We start from the raw sequence: 24,582 nt of genomic DNA on the forward strand, positions 1-24,582 counted from the left end.
TGAACTGCCCCCATCTCATTTTCAAAAGCCATGAGACAGATGATTAAAAATAACCCTGGTGAAGGAGTGCAGAGGGCTTTGAGCATTCCGGAGCAGAACCCAGTGGGCAGGGAGGCCCTAGTGAGTTAGCTTTGAGAACGTGATTCCAGAGGGCTCAGGGGTGAAGCACCTTCACAGGATGGCACAGCTACCCTCCTTACCTGTCTCATCTCCTGAGCTCGCCATGTCGGTAGGACTTGGTTCCCTGTCTCCAGCAGCTGGGAGAGGTCAGCAGGAGGCCACTGCGATGCAGGATGCTCCCGAGTCCCTGCTCTCGGGACAGTCTTCTGTGATGCAAGGATGCGATGGGAAGAGATATCCCCTCACTTCTGGGGTCTCCAAGTCCACAGTGGGGGTGTGGCCTGCATCCCAGCTCATTCGTTCCGTCTGCTTATTTGTCTGCAAGTCTTCTCTCCAAAGATCTGATGGGCAACCTGGGCGGTGTGGCGGTTAGGAGCGTGGGCGCTGGGGCCAGGCTGCTTGCAGTATCTCCCAGCTGTGTGACCTCAGGCAAGTTGCTCAACTTCTCTGTGCCTGGGCGTCTTCAACTGTAAAATAGGATAACAGCACCTCACTTATAGGGCCGTTGTGAGGGTTACCCATTACAGGGCAGTTAAAGTGCCTGGCACACGGTCCGTGCCGTGAACATTCCTGGGGAGCCCCCTCAAGGGGACGGCTTTATGGGAACGTGCTTTCATTTGCCAGGCCAGTCACTGGCCTAAGTTCACTTTACATCTCTTTACCCACTAAATCCTCCCAAAGCCCCTGCTGCGCTAGTGTGGATAGTTCCCGTTTTTACAGATGAGGATTGCCCAAGATCTCAGAGTTTATAAGGAGTGGAGCTGAGATTCCAAACCAGGAATTTTGATTCCAGAGTCTGGGCTCTGGGCTTCCAAATCACGAGAAATGTGTTGAGTCAAACAAACTTGGAGTGTTACTAGCACAGTTTTTCTCAGACTCGAGTGTACGCGGGAATCCCTTGGAGGCTCATGTGAAGAATGCCCAGGGCAGGGCCCACCCCCCAGAGTTTCTAGTTCAGTGGGTTCGGGTAGACCCAAGAGTCTGCTCTTCCAGCAAGTTCTCAGGAGATGCCGGTGCTGCTGGCCCAGGGACCACACTTGGAGAACCACTGATTTACAACGTCGATCAAAGATTTTGTAGCCGTGGTTACTGTCGATCTCATTGATTGTTTTACTTGGCAGAATTTACCTACTTCCTCTTATTCATCTCTAGAGACTGTGATGAACGTGAGGGCTTTCAGTGTAACTGCAGTTTCTCCCGGTCATTACAATATTGGATTCAGCCATCCATCATCAGTTGGTGTTTCGGAAGAATGCAAACCAAATGACTATTTTCTTTACCAAGAAAAATACATGAATGGCAGAAATAATGACTCTAAATGCAGAGTGGACAGTTGTTATTGTACTATTACCAGGAGCCCTTCACCCCCATGCACACACGAGTCTTGCTTTCTGAAAAGCTAGTGCAGATCTGTTACGTTCACCATCCATGCTGGTCAACCCTTCAGCAACGGGAAGAAACCTGAGAAATCATGGCACTACTTTAGGACACAGGTTTTATTTTCATCATGGAATAAAAAGGGTTTAGAGTGATCACGTGCTGAAGAAACAAACAAACAAAACTCTTTCGGGAATCTTTGGTCAGCAATCTGAGCGCGTGTTTGCTGAGTTTTGTCGCACGTTTATTAATACATGAACGAAGGAAAGGTAGCTTATGCTTATCCTTATGCTCAAGGGGACTTTTCCAGGCTAGATAAGCGCTTCTTAGGGGGTTTTGCCAAACATGGTCCCACACCTGGGGGGGGCTACGTGATCAGTACTCACCTTCTGGCGTGAGAGGTCTGCTGGCTCACAGGGTGTCGGGCTTGGCCTCAGGTCACTCCATAGGGGCCCAGGCTGTCACAGTGGACCCGGTGACCTTACCCTGCATAGAGGTCCCCCCACACACACCCAGTCTAAAGCGAGAATTTATAAATTCCATGCATTTTCGCCATCCGCCCTTCGGACCTACAGAGAGGACAGACAAGGGTCCCAAACCCGTGATGTTTGACGGCATGTATCACAGCCCCCTGTGGGCCGGTGGGTCCAGAGCCCAGGCCACTGTCCCCTGGTGTCAGCTGCCAGGAACCTGTGTTTAGAAGGTGCCGCTCCCGCTGGGTTGTCTCTGCTGCTGTGCTCTTCTGTTCTGTTTTTGCGATGACACTGAGCGGCCCCCTGTGTTGTATTGTCTCTTTCAGCTGGTAATGTTAAAGTAGAGACTCAGAGTGATGAAGAGAATGGGCGTGCCTGTGAAGTGAATGGGGAAGAGTGTGCGGAGGACTTACGGATGCTCGATGCCTCCGGAGAGAAAATGAATGGCTCCCACGGTGTCCAAGGCAGCAAAGCTTTGTCAGGAGCTGGGGGCATTCGACTTCCTAACGGCAAACTAAAGTGTGATGTCTGTGGGATAATTTGCATCGGCCCCAATGTGCTCATGGTCCACAAAAGAAGCCACACTGGTAAGGCCTGGCGGAGTTCCTCCTTCGGCGGCCCGGAGGGGCCCACGGGGTGTCGCAGAGGACAGGGCCCTTCCCGGCTGAGGGTCCTGAGCGAGGCGTAGCCTCCCTATTCGGGAACAATATTCAGAAAAGTGCTTCCGAACATGCACCAATTCGATCCTACATATTAAAGCCATAAACAAAAAGGGAAAGGAAACAGGTATGCAAGTTCTGACGAGGGCCCGAGAGCATACTCTCTAAATATTGGCGGTGGGGCTGTCAGGTAGTTCACCCTTAAAAAAACGAGACAAAGCAAGATAAGAGGAGACTGATACACTGAAATCTACTCCTCCAATTTTCCACTGAGAAACCATGAGTCAAATGTGCAGGGTTGGGGGTATCCAAACTGACAAGGCTTGATTTTTAGAAACATTCGTTGAATGATGGAATAGCAGCAAAATTTAGTCTTTCAGAAAGAGTTCTGTTTGCAGATGGCTTATCCTCCAGCAGGTGACACTCCCACCAAGACGGTTTGGTTGCCACTAGTTTCTATCTCAAACTGGTAAAGAATTTAATACCCAAACCCCTGTCTTAGTGGACGGGGCAATGGAGGCTTTGGCAGTAGAAAACAGTATTCTGTGTCCAGAAATGAAGGGATGCAGGCAATCTTGTGTCTGACGGCTGCACCCAGGCTTCTGACATGTTCTCACATTGGGGGCTGGAGGAGTAGGGTCTCTGTTCTGCCCCGTCCACATCCCCCGGGGTGCACAGTCCTGGTGGGTGACCAGTCACGGGTGTCCCCACCAGGGCTGTCACCACAAATGGCACTAGACAGTCTTCAAAATAAAAGGTTAACAGGTCACATCTTACCTAAACTGCATGCGTAAGGTGTCTTTTGAATTAAACAGAAACTTTACTCTTCTGCCCGAAAGGTGGAAACAACACAATAAATGTGCCAACTCCAGTGGTCACTGAAAGTTTGGACATAAAACATGCCCTGAGCCGTTGCTGCCCCGGTGGGTGGCATCTTAGGTCATCATAAAGCCAGCGTCTGCCCCTGTTCTCCACAAGAGGAGAAAAACGAGCCGATAAAAGCAGACTGAGGAGGTAGAGTGGGTTTTGTAAGCTGGCTCAGGGACGTCAGGAAGAAGATCGCAGCCTCCTGTGATTCTCCCCAGGGGCCCAACGCTTATCTGATTATCAAAACTGAAGCAGGAACTCAGAAAATTCATGGAGCAAAACAGCTGGGTTGTCAGGAAATGCGGACCTTTGTGGAGTTGTCATTTTTGTATTTGAATCAGGCAGTTCCCAAAATAAGTTCTGTTTGTCATACATCTGGAAAACCGTAAAATATGTTTATTTTCAATCAACATTCATTTTCGGTAAAAACTTAACTTCTACAATTTAGCAAACTTTGCGTTTCCTAATGTGCCTCTTAATCCTCCAATTATCCAGTGAAATGTCCCCGCCACATCCAGCCCCAAGGGAAGCTCGCAGGAGAATAGTCAGGCTCCCCGCTTTGTAATGAGGTGGAAATTAACGTGAAGGTAGGTTACGTGGTGAGAGACCCTTCACAGGATACACCGGGACCCATATGAATTCATTCCTGATGGAGGAATAGACCTCGCAAATGAATTACTTTCCTGCTAATTCATGTAAAACCTGACTATACGGTGAAAGTTCTCTTCAATAAATATTTGATAACTGAATGAAATGCTGGCATACTAAATGGCCAAAATATAATGACTGCCTGCCCTGATAAAAAGAATACTTGCATTTAATGAATAAACCCACCAAGTATAGATATGCAGAGTAGACCGGCTGTTTGCTGCCCACTTCTTCCCACAACTAGTGGCTACGGGCCAAGTAGGTGCCAACACGCAGAGTCTTTCGCTTACAGAACAAGTTCATTCCAGAAAGAGGGACATAGAGACCATCAGTTTTATGGTTCCTGCCTTGACTTTTATTTTAAAAAAAAAACAAAACAAAACAAGGAACTCCTGATTTGCTTTCATAATGCTTTTCCACTTTGCATACATATAGTCATAGGTCGATATAGAAATAGTTTGGCCAAACTAGGTTTGAATAAATAGACATGCTAGAAGGTTTCCACTTTCCTGGAATCGGAGTGGAATGTATCAGAAAGACATGCTTTGCTAATCACCGACCCTGTCCTGAATTCTCTAACACATCAAGTCCCCATAAATCACTGGGGTGTCCTGTGAAAATGCAGACTCTGGTCCAGAGCAGAGGACACTGGGAGCTGGAGCAGGGACCCAGAGCATCCGTAGGTGGTGGGACGTGCAGTTGATAGCGGACCAGAAACAGTGCCATTTCAGGGGGCCCTTCGTCGGGGAGCCTGGGCTCCACCTAATGTCCCCCCAGAAGCCAGGACTTGCACCTGCCGTCACCAAGTGGGATGGGCGCACTGGGGTTTCCTTCTGGAGGACTGCAGCTGTCCGGGGCAATCTCCCACATCACCACCTCCGAGAGGGGCCAGGGCTGCCCTGGCATGAGTGGTCCATTGATGACACCATTTCACTTCCCCAGTTTTGCTGCTCAGTTTCATTTTTTTAAACTCAAGCGTCATAGTAACACTTTCCCACCAACCTCTGAGGGCTCACGGGGGAGTCAGAGGGAGGGTAGTGGTAGAGGAACGTGCAGTAATGTGATTCTAAATGATGGGATTTTTAACAGGAAGCATCAAGAAGAGTGTCTGAATTATGGTTATTCTGTCCGGCCCTGTGCCCACTCTGTTCCCAGCTATAAGGCGAAAAGGCAGAGTCACCATGCTTTATAAACACGGTATCGCACTGGGTGCTGCTCCAAGGCACAGCTGCAATAAGCCCAAGCGAAACCTTGTAGTTCAGTGTATTTTTAAATTCACTTTCTTCTGATATAGGGTCAGAAATTTCATGATGTGGGCATCCGTGGAGACTTTCTTTTTTGCCCAATTGAGTTATGAAAAGGAGCTCAGACATTTCGTACAGGGAGTCTCTGAAATGACAGATTATAGAGGTACTGGGATTAAAAACTAAATTTTGAATTAATGATATGAAAGCCTTCATCCCAATTAAATAAAAGGGAATACAGCCTTGGAGGAACTTGGTCTAAGTTGGCTATCATCAGCCGTATACGTATGGGGGGCAAGCGCTCACCAGCAGAAGTATACAGATATCGTGGGCTGTCTTCTGTCGGCTAGCTCTGGGGCCCTGATCCCCTTCCTGCTAACACCTCCAAAGGGAAACCACCTTGAGTTGAACTCCGTGTTGTCACTTCAGGGAACGCTGTCTTCCAGGCCCCAAGCCCTGTGATACATATTCATGCCAGCACAGCAATCAGAAACAAATAGATTTCCAGGAAAGCTTGCCAGCAGGATTAAGACACCAGGCGCAGCAGGATACACGAGAGCCGATGACTCAAATCAGAAGACAGATTGCACTCTCAAAGACACGGCCCCTGTCTTTCCTGCCTGCCCTGTTCTGCAGACGGGACGCATGGCTGTACGGATCTGTCCTTCCTCGCTCTGCTGATTGGCTGCCCTGCACAGATGCTGGCTGGACGGCGGGGTCCAAGCCGGTGTTCCCTCCGGCCCGTCTGACCTCAGGAGGAGCCCAGCAAGCACCTCGTCAGCACGGAGGGGACGCTTCACAATGTGTGGGGTCACACTGAGGCACGCTGGTCACCAAGAGTGGCCCACATCCTTGTCACGAGCATTTTCGTGGCATGAGACCACCCAGCTTTCCAGAACAGCCAGCCTGAGGGTCCCCCTGCCAGAGCTAGTGGGTGGAAGCTTTTCCCCTGCGAGGTCGCCCTGGACTCTTCTTCCTTCTTTTGTCTGCTTAGAGTTAAGCACGGCAGCCACACACGTGTGTGTGTGTGTGTGTGTGTGTGTGTGTGTGTGTGAAGGCTCAGAAGTGTTTCTAGTAGGTAATTAACAATCTCTATTGGATGCTCCTGGGGGCTCCCTGGCTATCAGCTATTTTAATCTCATCCAGTGTGGCCTCCTAACTCAGAGATTTAGGTAGTTTTACTTTTATAATCACCTTCCCACCTGCTGGGCTTCCTCTGCTCAGCCAAGTCCAATCTAGATCTAGATTTGGGAAAATTCTGAATATATTCTGGTTAGTATCAAGATTCTAAATGGTCTATAATTGAATATCACTGTAAATTAGTTTCAATGTTTCCAGTAGCACATCTGTCCTGCCCAGTTAAAATTAAGAATGATGGTAATCATGAAATTCAGAGGCCAATATAGACTTTTAAATTTAATCTGGTGTAGATTTTAAGAGTACCAGGTATGCTTCTACTTAATCGCTTTTGCTAAGTGCTGTCTTGTTCACCAAAATCATGTGAGCCTATTGGGAAAATTGACTGTACATTTTAACACATTCTTCTTTCTGAAGAAAAAATTGTTAATAGGAAGTGCATTTTCATGGTATCTCTCAACACCAGATATTGCGGTCATACAGAGCTCTTCTTAAAAAAAAGAAAAAAAAAAGCATTTGTTTTTAAAAGAGCTTTAATGCTTACTTAAACATGACAAATATATCCCTCTTTTAATTGAGAGTTAAATAAAAATGTTCACCGATTTTAGATTCTGAGACCTATGACTACTCAATAGCATATTTCTTGAGTACAGATGCCTGTTTATTCCTTTGTCGGATTCAGAGTTTGGGGACATGAGCTGACACACAGCAGAGGGTCCAGTGTTTTTTTTGTTGTTTTTGTTTTTGTCACCACTCCAGTAGTGCCACCCCTGAAAGAATCCCTAATGACAACTAAATTGCAGCTCTTAGAATATTTGTACTGAAAATATAATTGTCTTCTATGAATATGGATAGATCAATACTAGCTTCAAGGTTGTAGGATTGTGAGGAAAGCAAAAAGCCAGAAACCTCAGTGCAGGTCAGATTTTGAGACAGCACCACGGGGAGATTCGGGACTTTTCTTTGGACGGTGCAGACCTTCCCTCCAGTTTCTCAACTTCTCATTTTATTCAATCTTTCTCTTTCTCTCTCTCTCTCTCCCACCCTCACACTCTGTCTGTCTCTTTCCTGATTTGCCTGCATAGGGACAGACAGGTAATGGAGAAGAAATTGAAAGGGAAAATACAGGGAAAATGTAAATGAAAAGAAGTTATTATAACTGTTATAATGAAGTGCCTTTCATTTAAATATAAGAATGTAACGCTGAAATGAACTTGTGATCCTGAAATGCATTTTTAATGAGTTTCCTTTTTATTTTGCTGCTTCAGTGGCATATTTTAAAGACCCTTTGAAAAAAGCCACATTAAAAGCCCCACCAAATGCCACAACACGCAAAATTGGATATTGGTTTATTCCAAAACTGCTGATCAGGAAGAGTGGCTCTTCATCACAAAATGTTGCAGTCACTTTATTTAAATGAGTTTGAATTTGCATTGTGATGTGCCATTCTGATTTAGGGGAAAAAAATTAGATTTTCAGATCAAATTGACCCAAGCAGTGAAGCGTTAAGGAACTGGCAGGTTGAGTCTGAAAGCCTCATGTTCTATCAAACCTGCAGCCGGTGGGAGTCACCGGGCCCGCGGCAAACAACTTTCTCGCCGCGTCCTCCCCTCGTCCCAGCGCTGAGTCCCGCTCTCACCGGCTCCCTTCTCGTCCCCGCAGGAGAGCGGCCTTTCCAGTGCAACCAGTGTGGGGCCTCCTTCACGCAGAAGGGCAACCTGCTGCGGCACATCAAGCTTCACTCGGGCGAGAAGCCCTTCAAGTGCCACCTCTGCAACTACGCATGTCGCCGGCGGGACGCCCTCACCGGCCACCTGAGGACGCACTCTGGTAGGTCCTCTGGGCGCAGGCGGGGCTTGGCTTGGGGACTGCCTGGCATCCTCTCAGGGATGCCCTGCTCCCAGGACACCGCTCCCTCGGGCATCGGCTGCACCTGACGGAGACAGCAGTGCCCTCCCCCATGTGCTCTGATTTGCCAACGGACCGGAGGAAATGGGTGGGGAAACAACGCACACACGCGTGCGCGCGCGCACACACACGCATGCACGCGTGTCATCTTAGGTAGAGTATTTCAGAAGAGGCCTCCTCGCCCCCTGGTGTCAGGTAAGCGCGTTTCCCTTTTACAGGATTTCGCCAGCTCGTATTCGTCCTGAGTGTGCTGCTAACGCCCCAAAGTTTCCAAATACGTCTCTCAATGTTGACTGTTAAGTCACCCTCGCTACTGTTTCCTGCCGAGCGTTTCGGGAGTCATCATGGGGCTAGTTTTCTTTGCAAAGGTGGTAGATAAGGTGATTCTGTCATGACTGGTGTGGCCTGTTCCCTGAGGGTGCGCTCCCGACTGGGCCCAAGTGCAACGGTCACGCCAGAGGCCAGCCGAGGCCTCCGTGGGAGAGGCCAGTTTGGGGCTGTTACGAGATTTTAGTAAATGCATCCTGAGTAATCAGGGTCTCAGCAAGGTCATGGTAAGCGACAATGTCCCACAATATTCGAAGCGCTCCAGCCTGAGAGCACAGATCCACCTCTGAGTAGACTGGATCTTCTGTCCCCGGAGAAGCTTCCTTGGTGTTTCATGATCCAGTGGCCCCGTAATCTTCCAGGTCAGAGGAAGACAGGGTGGGGCCTGTGTCCTGTGCCAGCACGCCAGCCCGCAGGGGCATTTGACATCACGCCCTTCCCAGCCCCGAGAGCAGGAGGTGATGGGCCCTCACCCCTGCCCTCAGGGAGCCCACTGTCTGGACTGTCCAGACCTGCGGTGGGAGAGGAAGAGGCTGTAGACCAGCTCCCCCCGACGCCCCCAGGACAGCAGCACGAGGCGCCTCCACCAGAGGAGGGGATGTGTGTCCTTGGGGAAGGTTGGCTTGCGCTCAGGCCACTCTCCCCCAGACGTGACGGGTGTAGTTGATGCCAGGGTTGGGGCCGCTTCCTCGCCACACATTTACCGAGCACCCCGGGGAGGAGATGGCGGAGCCCCAGTGTGTGCCGGGTACCGTGGTGCGAGCCTCAGAGGGGACAGCGGGAGCGCAGGGAGGGGACAGTCAGTCTCAGGCGAGAGGTGTCCATCCAGGAGGAGGCAGGGCTTGGGTCCAGCCACAGGGTGAGTTTCTAGGCTCACCTTCGGAAAAGTTCCCAGTGAGCGTGTGGTCCTGGAAAGGGAGGTGCTGGACATTTACAAGTGTTGTGGGGAGGTGGTCCCCCTCTGGTGGGTGGTGCCTGCAGGGAGTCAGCGGAAGGCCACAGGGACAGTGGGGGGCGGGTCCCGGCAGCTCTGGTTCTCAGATGCTCGGCCCGCCCATCTCCCCTCGTTCCAACCTCCTTCCTGACCGTCAGCGTGGAGGAGGCTCCCAAATGCTCTTAGAAAACTGGGATGGTGTGGGAAAGCTTCTCAAAATCTTCCGAGAGGAGCCACACGAAGCCGAGGAGTGGCTTCTCCACAAGGAGAGGTCAGCGGGGGTGACTGTGGGACCTGGGCCCTGCTGAGGGCTGGGGAGGACTTTGCTGCAGGGGCCAGGAAGACAGGCGGCTCCCCCAAAGCGGGATGATGACACCATGACATTGAGCATTCGCAGATGCTTACACGTGTGGATAATAAGGAGCACATGTGTCGTCCCCCCAGCGGTGGAGGTTTGCAGCGTCTCTGCAGGCTTCAGATGTGACAGTGACACCGTCTGTGTACAGAGCCTACCAGGGTGTCTAGGGCAGAGACACTTCACAGGTGGCCTTCATGTGGAGTCAAGTTGACATCATCACAGTTAGCAGTAACGCTGCATTAGAGTTGTAGGATGCACAATATCCCCTTTGGTAGAAAACACAAAGGCTCAGCCTTAGCTTGACACCAACCATACTGTTGTCGTGCCTGGGTCACTCTGACTGGCAACAGAAATCTCTCCTGCGTGTCAGTTCTGTGGTGAAGTTAGAAATATCGAGTGCAGTATTTTAGCTTATTCTGGCTCCATGCCTGCTTATTTCATTTGAGGCATGATGGTATCCTGCTCCAAGTATGGCTGATTATATATAACAGTGGTAGACTTTGGACAGTTTATTTCTATTAGGGATTCACTGCACAGTTTGTTTCCATTAGGGATCCACTGATGAGCGAGTAGACAAAACTGTAGTGAGAAAACCATCATTGATCCAGGGCTGCTGGTGATTCTGCCATCGGAAAGTGCCACAGACACACAACTCCTGCAAAAAAAAAAAAAAAAAAAAAGACAGTGACTTAGGTTCTACAAGATGATTTCACTAGAATGCAATGAGGACTTCAGCCTTTGTCTGCAAATCCAAATATGGTCACGTTCTAGCCCATTGTGAAATGGCCACACCCCCATTCCGCTAAAAACCACCATCAACCTGGTAGCTTTCCCTGGCAACCAGTGGTGGCCTGAGATTCCAGCTATAGGATCTGTCCCATACTGATAAGAGGGGCTTGGGTAGTCTGGAAGGGTGAGGAAGGGTCCCCCTCCCTTCTTCTCTGCTTTCATTGGAAATTGCAAGCTTGGCTAGAGACCTTCTTTCCTGCAGAATAGTGGACTACACTTCAAGATATACTTTCGTTCAGTTGCTTTCATGAACTTCTTATGTTCCAGAGTTAAAATCAATCATATATTCAGACAGAAATGGGTATTCAGACACCAGGCTATATGTATGGAAATTTGCTAAAGCTGTGGCTTTTCCAGGAAAAGACATTGAGTGGGTTATCTATATTCTATTAGTTTCTAAAGGCCATACGCAATAAAACGTGTGGTTTTAGGCAACATTGTATATATCAATGTTGTTTCTCTGATGTTAGGGATACAACACTTTCTCCAGGTAAAAAAAGATCCCTTTTCCCTCTAGTACATGTTCCAGAAGTCAAATTTTGGTTTTCATCTTAGTCTTCTTAAACCACAGCTTCTGTTCACCTAAGGAAGAGATTTAACCAATACAAGATTTGGTTAAGCCGTTTCAGCAAACATTCCTATTTGGATGGCATTGATTTTGACATAATACTCTCAAATATGTGAAATCTAACAATATGAGAAGGAACTAAAAGGTTCTGGCTTTAGGATGGAAATTTGTATTGTATAAATAATAGAAGATCCTTTATCCATTTTATCTCCTAAAATGCTATTAAAAATCTTTAAACTTAGGCATGATATGAACTTGTGCTAGTCTTCTTTTCCTAAAATACCACTCAATAAAATTCAGGAAGAACTAAACTCTGTATAGAAGTGCACTGCTCAATACAGTAGCCACGAGCCATATGTGGTATATAAATTTTAATTTTAATTAGTTAAACAAAATTCAAACTTCTGTTCTTAGTGGCGTGAGCCATACTTTGAATGCTCAGTGGACATGCGTGGCTGGTGGCTGCCATATTGGACAGAACAGGTGGAGAACATTTCCTTCTTCATAGTAAATTCTGTTGGACAGGGCTGATCTAGAAGCCATGCCATCACTAAAGGTCTTTGGGGAGAAAACAGAGCTTTTCCAGGCTAGAACAAGAAAATACATTTTGGAAACAAAATGCTCATTTCATTAAAGTCTATTTATCCACTGTGGTGTCTTAGAGACCTCAAGGTATTTGTTTTGCACTAGTTTAGGAGTTGAATTCACTTTGGTTGCATTAGACTTGGCGCCAGTGTCACTCCAGACCTGGCCCACGGTATGGCCATGGAGAAGAGGCCAACTTTGGAGCTGAGTCTGTATATTACCCAGCCAGCTCGGGCCTTCCTCACATCTCTGCCCTGTTGTCGGGCATCCCTGTTATAACACTGCAGTGGTTGGTTTCCTCCAGTTAAAGTTCAGACTTTGTGATTTAAGTAGAAGAGAATTTGTTAGGCAGTGAACAAGTTAAAGTGAAAAAAAGGTAACAGGAGTTCTTGGTACAATCAGGAAACCCTTAGGCATTCACATCTTTAAATTCAGTCAACTCGACGGAGCCCATAATGCTTTTAGCTCTCAAGAGCAGAGGTTTTTTTTTGCCTTTTTTGGTAAAAAGTGTATTGCATGCCTTCCCATGACACGTACGGCCGCTATTTAATCGGGGTCTTGAACTCCATTGTGTCTCCTGCAGTTGGTAAGCCTCACAAATGTGGATATTGTGGCCGAAGCTATAAACAGCGAAGCTCTTTAGAGGAACACAAAGAGCGCTGCCACAACTACTTGCAAAGCATGGGCCTTCCAGGCACACTGTACCCAGGTAAGCACCGAGGGCACAGGCTGCCTGGCCTTGGCTCCCCCTCCCTCCCCAGCTGGGGGGAAGGAGGGCCCCCTGCCTGCTGGGATGCAGCTGGACCAGAGCACAGGCCCGGGAGCCACCATGGCTGGGATGGAGGGACGTTTTTGGCCGCTGAACTCTCACTAGGTGTGCCCTGTGCTTCCCAGCTTTCCAAGACCTCCTCTTACCAGGGAGCACGTGACCTTGAAACCCCTTCCTCTCGAAATCTGGGAAAGCTTCTAAGATCGTAGTGACCCTTGAAAGTCTGGGGTTTTTTCTTTTCTTTCTGGTTTTTGGTGTGTTTTTTTGTTTTTTTTAAAATAAAGACAATGAAATAGAGAGAAAGTCTTTTTTTTTTTTTTTTTTTTTATGGCTGTGTTGGGTCTTCGTTTCTGTGCGAGGACTTTCTCTAGTTGCGGCAAGTGGGGGCCACTCTTCATCATGGTGCGCGGGCCTCTCACTATCGCGGCCTCTCTTGTTGCAGAGCACAGGCTCCAGACGCGCAGGCTCAGTAGTTGTGGCTCACGGGCCTAGTTGCTCCGCGGCATGTGGGATCTTCCCAGACCAGGGCTCGAACCCGTGTCCCCTGCATTGGCAGGCAAATTCTCAACCACTGCGCCACCAGGGAAGCCCCCATTTTTGGTGTTTTGGTTTTTTTTTTAACCTGGAGTATCGATTGCTTCTTTGTGCTTAGTCATCAAAATAAGATGTGAAATCTGGTTTTAAAAATGATTTTTTCGTGAAGTGGATCAAATAAGAGCTTTCAGGCCGTGTTTTCATTCATCAGTGTCGGCACCTGCCTGGAACATGGGATGATTGGAAGACCCTGACTGTCTGTAGTCTTGCAGCTGTCATAGGTTTCAAAGGAAGCTTGCTTTTTTTCCTCATGTGCTCTGATGCTTCGCTGTGTATTGCATCTTGAGATAACATTTGGCTCCGATCTGAGATAATGTGAAGTGAAAGATGTAAACAGAGAGAGTGTGGATCCATTTAGTCCTAAGATGCAAATTGATTCCCTTTGGTGATCAGGTGGTTTGGGATTCTTCATGATGGCTTTCTGTCCTGTACTCAGATGAGACGGCTTCTCGTGTGGAGTTAGTGCTGGTTGAGGGTCCATAAAAGCCAGTGGAAGTCCTGCAAGGCTACACCGGGTCTTGGGCAGGCAGTGGATGGGGGTCTCGCTGTGCTGGGCTCGTTGACCTGTGCCCTCTGTGCATTTCTCATTACCCGTCCCTCCTGGGCCCCCCAGGACCAGCCCCCATGAGCACTCAGATGGACCCTTAAGCAGGCTCACCCCTCTCCATCCCCTTAGGTTGGAGCCATTCTTTGGGCTTAGGTACAGACAAAGCCTAGCTTATGAGATGTAGCAAAGATTTAATTTTTCTGAATATGATTTTATTTAGGAAAAGGCTTTTTGGTCATCTGTCATAATTTCCTAATGTCTTTGTGGAAAACATGAGGTTCCCTTGAGCCTTAGGTGCACAGATTGTGTTACAAGCTTAGAGAGAAATGCATCAAATGGCAGAAGAGTCAGTGGTCTGGGAGCTCTGGGCTCGTGGCCCCTCACTGTGCTGTCTCTGAGGGTCTCAGGGGGCCCCATGGCCTGGCAGAAAGGAAACCCAGCTTGAGGTGCTGTAGGCGCCCTGGACAGGCCACGGGCCCGGCTTTGCAGAGAAGGATGGACACACTGGGAAGCATATTAGCTTGACAGATCAAAAATACTACCAGTGCAATTGAATTCTACGGATTTTATGGGTACCCCTCCGATAAATCAGGGTGTGGACCGTTATGTTTGCCCATTTAATAAGAAACCCACATTTCCAAGGCTAAAAAATTACATTTACCAGTGATAATAACCAATTTGAAATATATTTTTTCAAAGTGGCGTTCATCATGAAGCAATGAAGACATAAAATGCTTAGAAATAATCTTAGCAGGTCATGTGCAGTCCATGATGAAGAAAGCTAGCAAACAATACTGGGGCCAGAAAACATGGAGGAGTCACAGGGAGAGAGGCCTGGACACTGCAGGTGTGTCCTCTGGGATCACGGCATGGTTTTAGCATGAAATTGGTGTGTCAATCTTATTGGAATGTCATAAAGTGTATCTGGAAAAGTAAATGAGGGAAATGGCATTTTTTAAAAAGAAGAGTAATGTCTAATGCTGTATTCAAATGTAGCTGTCATCTGGACGTCTTTGAAGAATAGACAGACAAATCAATAATAGAAATGGATAAACCTTCCAGAGACCCTGTGACCAATCAGCCTGTCCCATCTGAAAAAGGAAGAAGCACAGAACAGTGGGATGTCAATGGACTTTTCAGAATCGGTGTGGGAAGAATTGATTAGCCATTTGGAAGATAATCAGTTTGCATTTTTAGCTTCTTATAGCTTAGGAGAAATTGCAGGAGGATGAAAGAGCGATATTTCCAAAAATCCAACCATAAAAACTAGAACACGGATGGTTATGCAGGATACAAAGCTGTGTCTTCAATTATGGAAAGAAAGGGATGACATAGAAAAGCACAGGTTGGCTAGAAACACTTCCTAGATCAACATTCACCTCCACAATTTCTAGATTTCCTACAGTGCATGTTTTTTGATTTTCCGGTTTTCTGCGTTCAGGGTCCAGGAGCTCTGAGTTCATTCCCATGTTGCCAGGATTGGCTGCAGCATCTTTGTGGCCAGGTTTCTCCTGCACCTCTGTTCACTGTGGCAGAGTCCGACCCTTAGATCATTTCTAGCTGAGAGTTCTTTGACTCTCAGGAGGGCTGCTGTCAGGATTGACTGAGTTAGTGGATTGGGGTGTATTTGAAAAGTTAAGAGGACTTGTCAAAGCGACACAATTACTTAATCACAGTTCAGCTTCTAGGGACAGTAGTGGCGCTTATTCCCTGGTCTTGGGGGATAAGGCAGGTGTCATTAGCAGGCGGCTCTGGTCAGCCTCCATCTGGCTGGCAGGGTTGCTAGGAAGATTAGAAATAATCTCCGTGAAGATCCTGGCTCTTGTAGGCGCTTAACACATGTCATATTTAACACTGGATGATGAGACTGAATCCTTTCACTGTAAGTATTTCTAAACTGGTCTTTCTAACTGTCTTTGACTTTAGTCATTAAAGAAGAAACTAATCACAGTGAAATGGCAGAAGACCTGTGCAAGATGGGATCGGAGCGCTCACTTGTGCTGGACAGACTAGCAAGTAACGTCGCCAAACGTAAGAGCTCTATGCCTCAGAAATTTGTTGGTAAGAGTTAAATGTTTCCTGTCTCTTAAAAGAACAACCACGCGGGTGCTTTAGATGGTGATTAGTTGAGGGTAGAAGAAAGGAAAACATATCTCATTTTTTAAAAAGCAAACATTGGCAAGCTTAACATTTCTCAGATATCTCAGAATGGTTTTCCAATAGTCTTCTTAAAAATAACAGATATTCTCCCAGGAGTTGTCCTTAGAGGTGGTTCTGCAGCGTCTGGGGCGCTCGGTGAGATCTGCCTGTGGACGCTCTGTGTCCATTGGGGGTGGCCTGTCAGTGAAGACAGGGCAGGGGGCGCATGGCCCGGAGAGCAGCCTCTCTGAGACTCAGGTGCTCATTTTTCAGAGGAAGCTCATAATACTCCCCACATGGGCTACTTTGAAGGCTAAAAGGGCAGAATTGCAGGGCAACTGGCCTGCGAGGTGCCCAGCAAGAAGATACCCCTGACTCTACCTGTGCCAGGTGCTTTCAGGGTGGGGCAGCTCTCTCTCTAGGGGGTTGTTGTCCAGTGTAGCCATCATCCAGCCCAGACACTGGAAGTTCAAGAAGGATGACACCTGGGCAGGCGGGAGGGAGGAAGGGCTCTGGGCTGGAGACCCAGCCTGAGGGTGTGAGTTCACAGCCACACTGTCACCTTGGCAAAATTAGTCAAACTCTCCAGCCTTGGTTCCACTCTGTATGTATCTCACAGGGTTTTATGAACATAGATTAACACCAAGGAAGTGAGAACATTTAGAAGCCCTCAATGTGAAGATGATATCATGAAGATAATGTAGAAAGAGGAACATAGAGGAGAGAGTCATGTCCAGGGAAGAGGACTGGGGGGGAGGGTCACATCCAGGGAGGAGGATCATGGGGGGGAGGGTCATGTCCAGGGAGGAGGACCAGGGGGGAGGGTCATGTCCAGGGAGGAGTACCAGGGGGAGGGTCATGTCCAGGGAAGAGGATCAGTAAAAGCTTGTGAAGCTGACAGTGACCTGTCACTGAGAGGGAGGAAGAGGATTTCAACACATCTTTGACAGTGGAAGAATGGAGGAGGGTTCTAGGCAGATGGATACAAATACAGAGAAATGGTGATGCTGTTTGGGGGCTGGAGGGTGACGTGTGGACACGTCCGACAAGCAGGGCGCGTCCCGGGGTGACTCACGGACCCTCAGGGAAGCCTTAACAGTAAAGCCCGAGTCAGCTCTGGCCACAGGTGAATGGCCTTGGAATGCCAAGGTGAGAAATGTAGCCTCAATGCAGTAGGCAGAAGAAAGCATTGGCGTGTTTTTGATTGGAGCCACATCTTGGAAAATAGAGAGCTCGAGTGCCAAAGATTGACTGGAAATGCGAGGACGGTGGGGCTGTGGTGGAAGGAGGGAGGTATGGGGGCTATGCCGGGACTGGGGGATGGAAATCATGAGTCATGGGGACACATGTGCCATTGACAGGTTCTGCGAAAAGATAGAGTCTGGGTTTGATCTGCTCGTTTTCAAGGACTTTCTGAGTGACGCCCCGTGGGAGCCTGGGAAACGTGTGTTGGGAGAGGGCGTGGGTCCAGCACGGGGTTAGTGGTCAGTGAGGCCTGGGGCAGCTGCTGTCCTGCAGGAGGAGGGCAGGACCAACAGGAGGCCAAGTTCTTGGGCTCCATCCTCTCTCTGACACTTAAAACAGGCTCCATTTTGATCGGGTTTTAAGTAGAGGCTTGTCATAGGCTGGGGGTTGGGAGGGGTGGGGGGAGGAAGGATTCAGTTAAAAAACACTTTTGCAAACCAGCCGCTGGAGACGCGGTCTGGGGAGTCGCCCACACAAACCCGAACCTTTAGACTGTTGTGCGGGGGAGGCCTCATGTTTCCTGAGCAGAGGGGGAGTGACGTGACGCGGAGGGCCGACTGCTGGGGGTGGGATTTCAGGTAGCACCGGGTGGAGGTGAGCCTGGGGCCCCTCGACTCCTCCCTGGAGGCCTCGTGTGGAGGGGGCTTGGGGGCCGGTGACCAGGAGAGATGGAGCAGCAAGTGTGCCCGAGGATTGTTGACAGTCACGGGCCCTGGGGAGCTGGGTACCACTTCCTCCTTCAGGTGAGGAAAGTGAGGGATGCCAAGGGCTTTATAAATGGGCGTTTCAGCCCCTGCAGCTTACGGAGACTTCAAATAACTATCTGTGAAACTCCGCAGTAGCCACCGCGGGTGAGACCACAATTTAGGTGTTATATTGAGATTTAGATGCTTTCGCATTAAAATAAATAAATAAACAAACAAAAAAAACCAGAACCCCTCTGTCTGATCAAGCAAAGCTAAGGTAAAAAGAAGTCCCTGGGGAGAGGTGGACAGCACAGGAGAAGTGGCAGCGTCCAGGGGGGAACGACAGTAGACAGTAGGACAAGGATGGCAGAGTGGAGATTGGAAAAAAGGGCTCAGAATTGGCTGTGTCGTCTGTTAGGTGTTTCCCCAAGAGTTTGGTGATTGACAATTTATTTCTAAAATAATGCCTCTTCTGGCCCCCAGGTGACTACCTTACCCTCATGTCAACTTGATGGGGTTTTCATCAACCACTCCTAACTTGTGGTTTCTCCATCTCTAAAATTAAAAAGGAGATGGACCTCTAACCTCTAGAAGTGGTCTATCTTGTACATAAATTCAGAAAGAGTGTGTAGGAATGCAGCTGTTACCATACAAACTGGCAGGGTATTGGTGGGGTTGAAAGAGCTCCGAGTTTGCACTCAAGAGAGGCTCAGACCCAGCCCTTCTACTACTATTTCTATTTATTTAGAGTGATCTCTTAATTGATTGGACTTTACATGCCACTCTTTTCAAGAAGCTTCTGTAGGTGTTCTGTTTTCATAATTGTTTTGTGTTTGAGGAGGTCTGCCTGCTGCCTTTCTACTTGAAGAGCATGCTGACGAGTATGTGATGTTGGTCACTCTTTTTTCTTCCCTGAGAACTTTTTAGATCTTGCCATCATGACTGAAGGCAAGATTTCCATTTTCTCTCTGAATGCCTGAAGAGTTTTTTCTTTAACCTAAAAGTTAAATACCCTAACTGGGATGTGTCTTGGTGTTTTTGCATTCTGAATAAAAATTTCCTGACATTTTAATCTGGGGATTCCCTTCTTTTCTCTTTTATTTCTTGGAAATTCTCTTTTTTATAAATATACATTTTGTTTCATCTGCTGTGATCTCTATTCAGAGATACCAGGTGTCCTTATGTTGGAGAGTTTGTCTTCCATATCTGTTAGCATTTCTCTAAGTTTATTTTTTTGGCTTTTTCACATTTATTCACTGTTATTATCTTGTGTTTTTCCTCTATGTAAGTAATTCCATTTTTAGTGGTTTATGTTCTATTACTTGATGTTTCTAATCCATGTATTAATTCTGTAATAATACTGTTTGGACCTCATTTTGTTTCCTGAGCTCTAAAATCTCTGTTTTCATCTTATTCTGTTGTTTTAGGCTGCCATGTTTCAATATCTTTTTTAATTGAATTCGTGTCACAAAGCAATTATGAGACATTACTTCTCTTCCTTGAATTAAGCTTTTCCCTAGGATGGGCTTAGTGGTCTGTGTTTTACTTCCTTTCTTCCCTTGTCTTACTAGAAAATATCTTCACAGTAACCATGACCTTTTCTTTTCATCTTGCTTATTCAGCTTGGGCTGATAGAGTTTGATTGACATGTCTACATTCTTCCTATTGTATCTGAGATTTTTTTTTTTTTCCTGTGAGAGCTATTGACTTTTCTCAATCCTGAAAGAATGCCAAGGATGGGGTTGGGGGAGTTCAGGTGAGGCAAAGTGCAGTCTTTGTTAAAAGAGCTCCTCTCTGCCCTCTCTCCCTCCTTCTGAGACCTGGTTAAATGCCCTAAACCAGTTATCGCTGTACTGTACCTGGTTGGGGAGTATTTCCCACAGGGGGCTGCTCTGGTCCTTTGGGCTGTTTGTTTCCTCCCAGTGTACAGCATTGAGGACTTAACTCCTGTCTCCCATCCAGAGAACCAGCCTCACTGCTCACTTGGCCAGGGTCACCTGGTCTCATTAGCAGAAGTTTTAACTGCTTTTTGATCAGAAGTGGGAAAAGACACCTATTTGAATTGATTCTCTATGGATATGAGGATATTAGGGAAAATGCTGAAGATTTTGTTGATTCATACTTAAGGTTTTTGTAAGTGAGATAAACAGCCAGGCTTTGCCATGTATCTCATACCAGAATTTTCTTTCCTTGGTCCTTGATTTTTTATAAACATGTATTTCATTAGACTATGTATCTTTATTTAGTGTATTGCCAAAGTGAATGTTGTGGGATTTTCTCACTTTGTGTAATATTAGGGAAGAGAAATTCTGCGGGTGGTTTCAATATGCCACGTGAGTCTGAAATATATGTTGTTGTTGTTGTTTTCCTACATCCTTTTGTTGTTGATTCCCAGTTTTAAAAACAACAGATTTCAATGGTTGCTTAGGAAACCACAGAACCATGACTTTGGGAGAAACAGGATGATTAGGTGGGAAAGCACCATTTTTGGTGGAGCTGTAAGCACTTTTATATGTATCAGAATTGTCCGTGAAGTCTACTCCCCTCCCCTCCCTGCTGGGGTTTGGTGGAGGGATAGACTGAGATACCAGCCAGAAGGGACTCCTTCTCCTCTGAGGTTAAAGTAACCAGACACTTGGCACCTCGACACAAAAACAGGAAAAAAAAATCACGTGGTTTCTGTAATGCTACTCAATTACTTCTAACCTTAAATGGGGAGAAACACCACTTCTGTGATCCCTGCCACCCAACTTATGTAGAAACTCCATTCTGTTCCAGTTCTGCAGAGGGCGTGGCAGTCCACTGACAAGTTTCTTTGTGTCATCCAAGGGTCACATTGTACTGTTGTCAGGGCATGTGTCACTCCTGACCACCAGCAGATTTGAATGAATGAGAGCCAGGCCGCTGTATGATACACATTCCTAACAACGCAAGAAGTGGGACCTAATGATGCTTTCTAGTATGATGGGACATACGACTGGACAGTTATTGAAGGTTACAGACATTTTTAAGGATTACTAATAAGTCTACGAACTGTGGAGCAGTTTATCCTTTCGTTGCTAAGAACTAGCTGCAGACCGTGATGTCAGATATCCATGTGGGAGGTGTGGGGATCCTTGCTGTCACCAGCCTTACCAGCCACCATCAGCCGTAACCTGGACCCTTGGGCAGCCGGAAGGCATTCCTCACCTTTGCCTCCTGCCAGTGACCGAGAAGGGTGCTTCCTTCCTTCAGACCTTTCTGTCTTCCTTCAGACACGGTCTCTGCAGGGTTTACCCAGCCTACTGATCCTCCCAGGGCTCTGGCCACCTTCACCCATCCCTCCAAGGCTCCAGTCTCCCTCTCCTCTCGCTGTCCTCTCGCTGCTCCCCTGTGGGACACACTTCACGGTCTGCAGCTAGCTCTTAGCAACAGAAGGATAAACCGCTCCATACTTCCTAGACTTATTAATAATCCTTAAAAAAATCTGTGACCATTGATAACTGTCAGGAATATGCCTCATCATACTAGAAAGCATCATGAGGTCCCCATAGCAAGCCTTCCTTTTCTTTCATGCAACTTCTCGGACAGGGATGCACTGCATGTGATCATGTGTTAATGTCTGTCTCCCCCGTGGGCTGCTGAGGATGGGGACCACTGTTACTCGTTCGCCATTCCGTCCCTCCTGTCTGCTCCAGGGTGGACGCTTGGTGGAGATGTGTTGCGAGAAGGAAAGAAACAGAGCGAGGGGCGAAACGTAAACAATTCAGACCTGCCTGTGGATGGCCTCTCGTCCTGTGACTTATTAACTAATTAACCACCACTGAAAGTCAAGTGAATCAATAGCCCTGACAATGAGGGCAGACAGTTCATTCATGAATTTGCTAATGAAGCCATGGTTTCCTACTGAGCTTAGAACCAGTATATAGAGAAGGTGTATCTTCAAGTATATTCATTTTATTTCATTGTGAAAATTTATACTCGAAAGTTAATTACAAGAAGTCAGATCTTTTCTCAAATTTCCCCTTTCCAGGGGAAGCGAGCTCGCCGCCTTCTACAAACCGTGATATTAGATCTTAAGTTTCTTGAGGCTAAGCTTGCTGACAAGTCCTTGACGACAATTCCTCGGGCATCGTTCACGCTCAGTAATGGTTTGAAAGGACAAGTACATGTCACCCCTAGGGCCTCTTCGCTCTGCTCCCGGCTCTCCACCACTGACTCTGCAGCACAGGCTCGGTGCTGCTAAGAGCTGGGAGGCGAGAGTGGAATTGGAGGCCAGGCAGTATGTGGAGGCCGGCCGTATGATGATGCTTTTCACTCTCACGCAAGTCAGAGCCAGCTTTGTGCTACTGACAAGACTGATACCATTTCACTGTAAAGAATATACAGTTTTCGTATTTTTGATTAAGCCTTATTCTAGAGTATTAAAGATAGGAATTTAAAACATACGAGATAATATTATTTTAAATAAGTACATTGCATATTGTTGTAATCATATAATTATGTTTTAATTAAATAAATTTGATAAATTAAGCAGCCATGGTAAATTTCTTAGAACAGTATATTGAAAATACATCATTTAAATATTAATGTTAAATATAAAAACGTTTATAACATCCGGAGTAAAAGACACAAGTGTTGGTTTCATCCATTTGAATATATGCTGTTTAAATTGGCACACCATCCTTGGTTGCCCTACTCATTTACTGATCTGTCCAGACAAATTGGTTTAAACGCCGACCCCGGGCAGAGCCCCGTGCCAGGTGCCCCGCAGGCAGAGATATGTCAGCTCTCCCCCATGTAGGAGGTGCTCCCGAGGTCGGTGCCCCCGCAGGTGTAGATGTCAGCTCTTGCCACTGGGCACAGAGGGAACCTGGGCCTCTCTGACTGTCCCCCGCTTCCCACAGGGGACAAGTGCCTGTCGGACCTGCCCTACGACGGCAGCACCAGCTACGAGAAGGAGAACGAGATGATGCAGACGCACGTGATGGACCAGGCCATCAACAACGCCATCAGCTACCTGGGGGCCGAGTCCCTGCGCCCCCTGGTGCAGACGCCCCCGGGCAGCTCCGATGTGGTCCCGGCGCTCAGCCCCATGTACCACCTCCACAAGCCCCACGCCGAGGGCCCCGCGCGCTCCAACCACTCGGCCCAGGACGGCGCCGTGGAGAACCTGCTGCTCCTCTCCAAGGCCAAGTCCGCGTCCTCCGAGCGCGAGGCGTCACCGAGCAACAGCTGCCAAGACTCCACGGACACCGAAAGCAACACGGAGGAGCAGCGGGGCGGCCTCATCTACCTGACCAACCACTTCAACCCTCACGCGCGCAACGGCCTGTCCATCAAGGAGGAGCACGCGGCCTACGACGTGCTGCGTGCGGCCTCCGAGGGCCCCGCGGACGCGCTGCGCGTGATCGGCACGAGCGGGGAGCCCCTCAAGGTGTACAGGTGCGAACACTGTCGCGTGCTCTTCCTGGACCACGTCATGTACACCATCCACATGGGCTGCCACGGCTTCCGAGATCCCTTCGAGTGTAACATGTGCGGCTACCACAGCCAGGACCGCTACGAGTTCTCGTCCCACATCACACGGGGGGAGCACCGCTTCCACATGAGCTAAAGCACCCCCCCCACCCCCACCCCCGTCCGCGGACTGCGCCCCGCCCCCAGGAAGAGCCTCCAGGACCCGCGCCAGCCCCTGCGCGGGCAGCCGGGATGGACCGACTGCTGTGCTTTGACCTCTAGGTCGTGTTTCGTTTTGTTCTGAGTTGGTTGGCTTTTGCAAACAAGAAGTTTTTCTTGTTAGATGCTGGGTTCCATTCGGAGCCCCCGAAATGCTCTCTTACTAGACAATTCTGTAGACCGCTGGCTGAAGTCCCCTCCCCTGTTGCTTCCTAGAAATTGCTGTCCTCCAAATGATGGGTCATTTTCGGAGAGAATTTTATAAAAACAGGCAGAAGCCCCAGAAGGAATGAGCTGGTTCCGTGCTAAGCACGGGATTCATGCCCCAGATGGGGTTTCTGAGGTGCCAGGAGCCGTGGGTGCAGCCCCTGAGCTGTGGTCGTGAGCTGACCCTGGGGGTGAGGTGCCGCTACAGCAGGGCCGGAAGCTGCGTGCATCCAGGGCAGACAGGCCACAGGTTCTAAACAAAGATATGATTCTAAGTCAAATTCTGCACATTGTTGGGGAAAAGTGACCATTGGGCAGAGGGAGGGAGGGATTGGGCAGAGGGAGGGAGGGATGGGAGAGCCTTTGGATTCATTCTCGATTTCCAGACCGTGAGGTTGCTCAGCCCCCAGCTAAGCCTTTCGAGGCCTGTTGTCACGTGGGATGAACTCCTATTCCCCTGGGGCACCTGGGACTACTGTCCTCTGCTCCCTCATACCGGTACTTTTAAGGGCCCCCCCCCAAAATCTATCACTACATTTTTAACACCAGTCCTGAAATTTGAACCTTAATTCCTTTTGAAACGTTCAGATAATAAAATCCCCCAGAAACCAAAATTTTATTCTAAATTCCACACTCATTTCTTTGGTTCTGTACTCCTTCCCCGCTGGGTTCTACCTATGACCAGAAGGCTATTTTCCCTGCAGAAGGCCCGTCCTAGACCTCATTTAATGTTTTGTTTGCAG

At 48.1% G+C, this 24,582-nt stretch overlaps 1 protein-coding gene across 15 annotated transcripts in view; it reads left to right on the top strand.

The window, feature by feature from the left end:
* IKZF1 (IKAROS family zinc finger 1) overlaps positions 1 to 23,570 on the top strand; it is a 74,707-nt gene extending 51,137 nt beyond the window's left edge. For 2 of the 15 annotated variants that reach the window (XM_061197525.1, XM_061197526.1), the window contains 5 exons: positions 2,297 to 2,557; positions 8,188 to 8,355; positions 12,578 to 12,703; positions 15,831 to 15,965; positions 22,861 to 23,570. In XM_061197525.1, the coding sequence (XP_061053508.1) occupies positions 2,297 to 2,557; positions 8,188 to 8,355; positions 12,578 to 12,703; positions 15,831 to 15,965; positions 22,861 to 23,570 (1,400 nt within the window). The remainder of the gene's footprint in view (positions 1 to 2,296; positions 2,558 to 8,187; positions 8,356 to 12,577; positions 12,704 to 15,830; positions 15,966 to 22,860) is intronic. The other 13 variants (XM_061197527.1, XM_061197528.1, XM_061197530.1 and 10 more) reach the window with 13 other exon arrangements.
* Positions 23,571 to 24,582: the final 1,012 nt, after the last annotated feature.

Source organism: Eubalaena glacialis, chromosome 8 (genome assembly GCF_028564815.1).
Source record: "Eubalaena glacialis isolate mEubGla1 chromosome 8, mEubGla1.1.hap2.+ XY, whole genome shotgun sequence".
NCBI lineage: Eukaryota > Metazoa > Chordata > Mammalia > Artiodactyla > Balaenidae > Eubalaena > Eubalaena glacialis.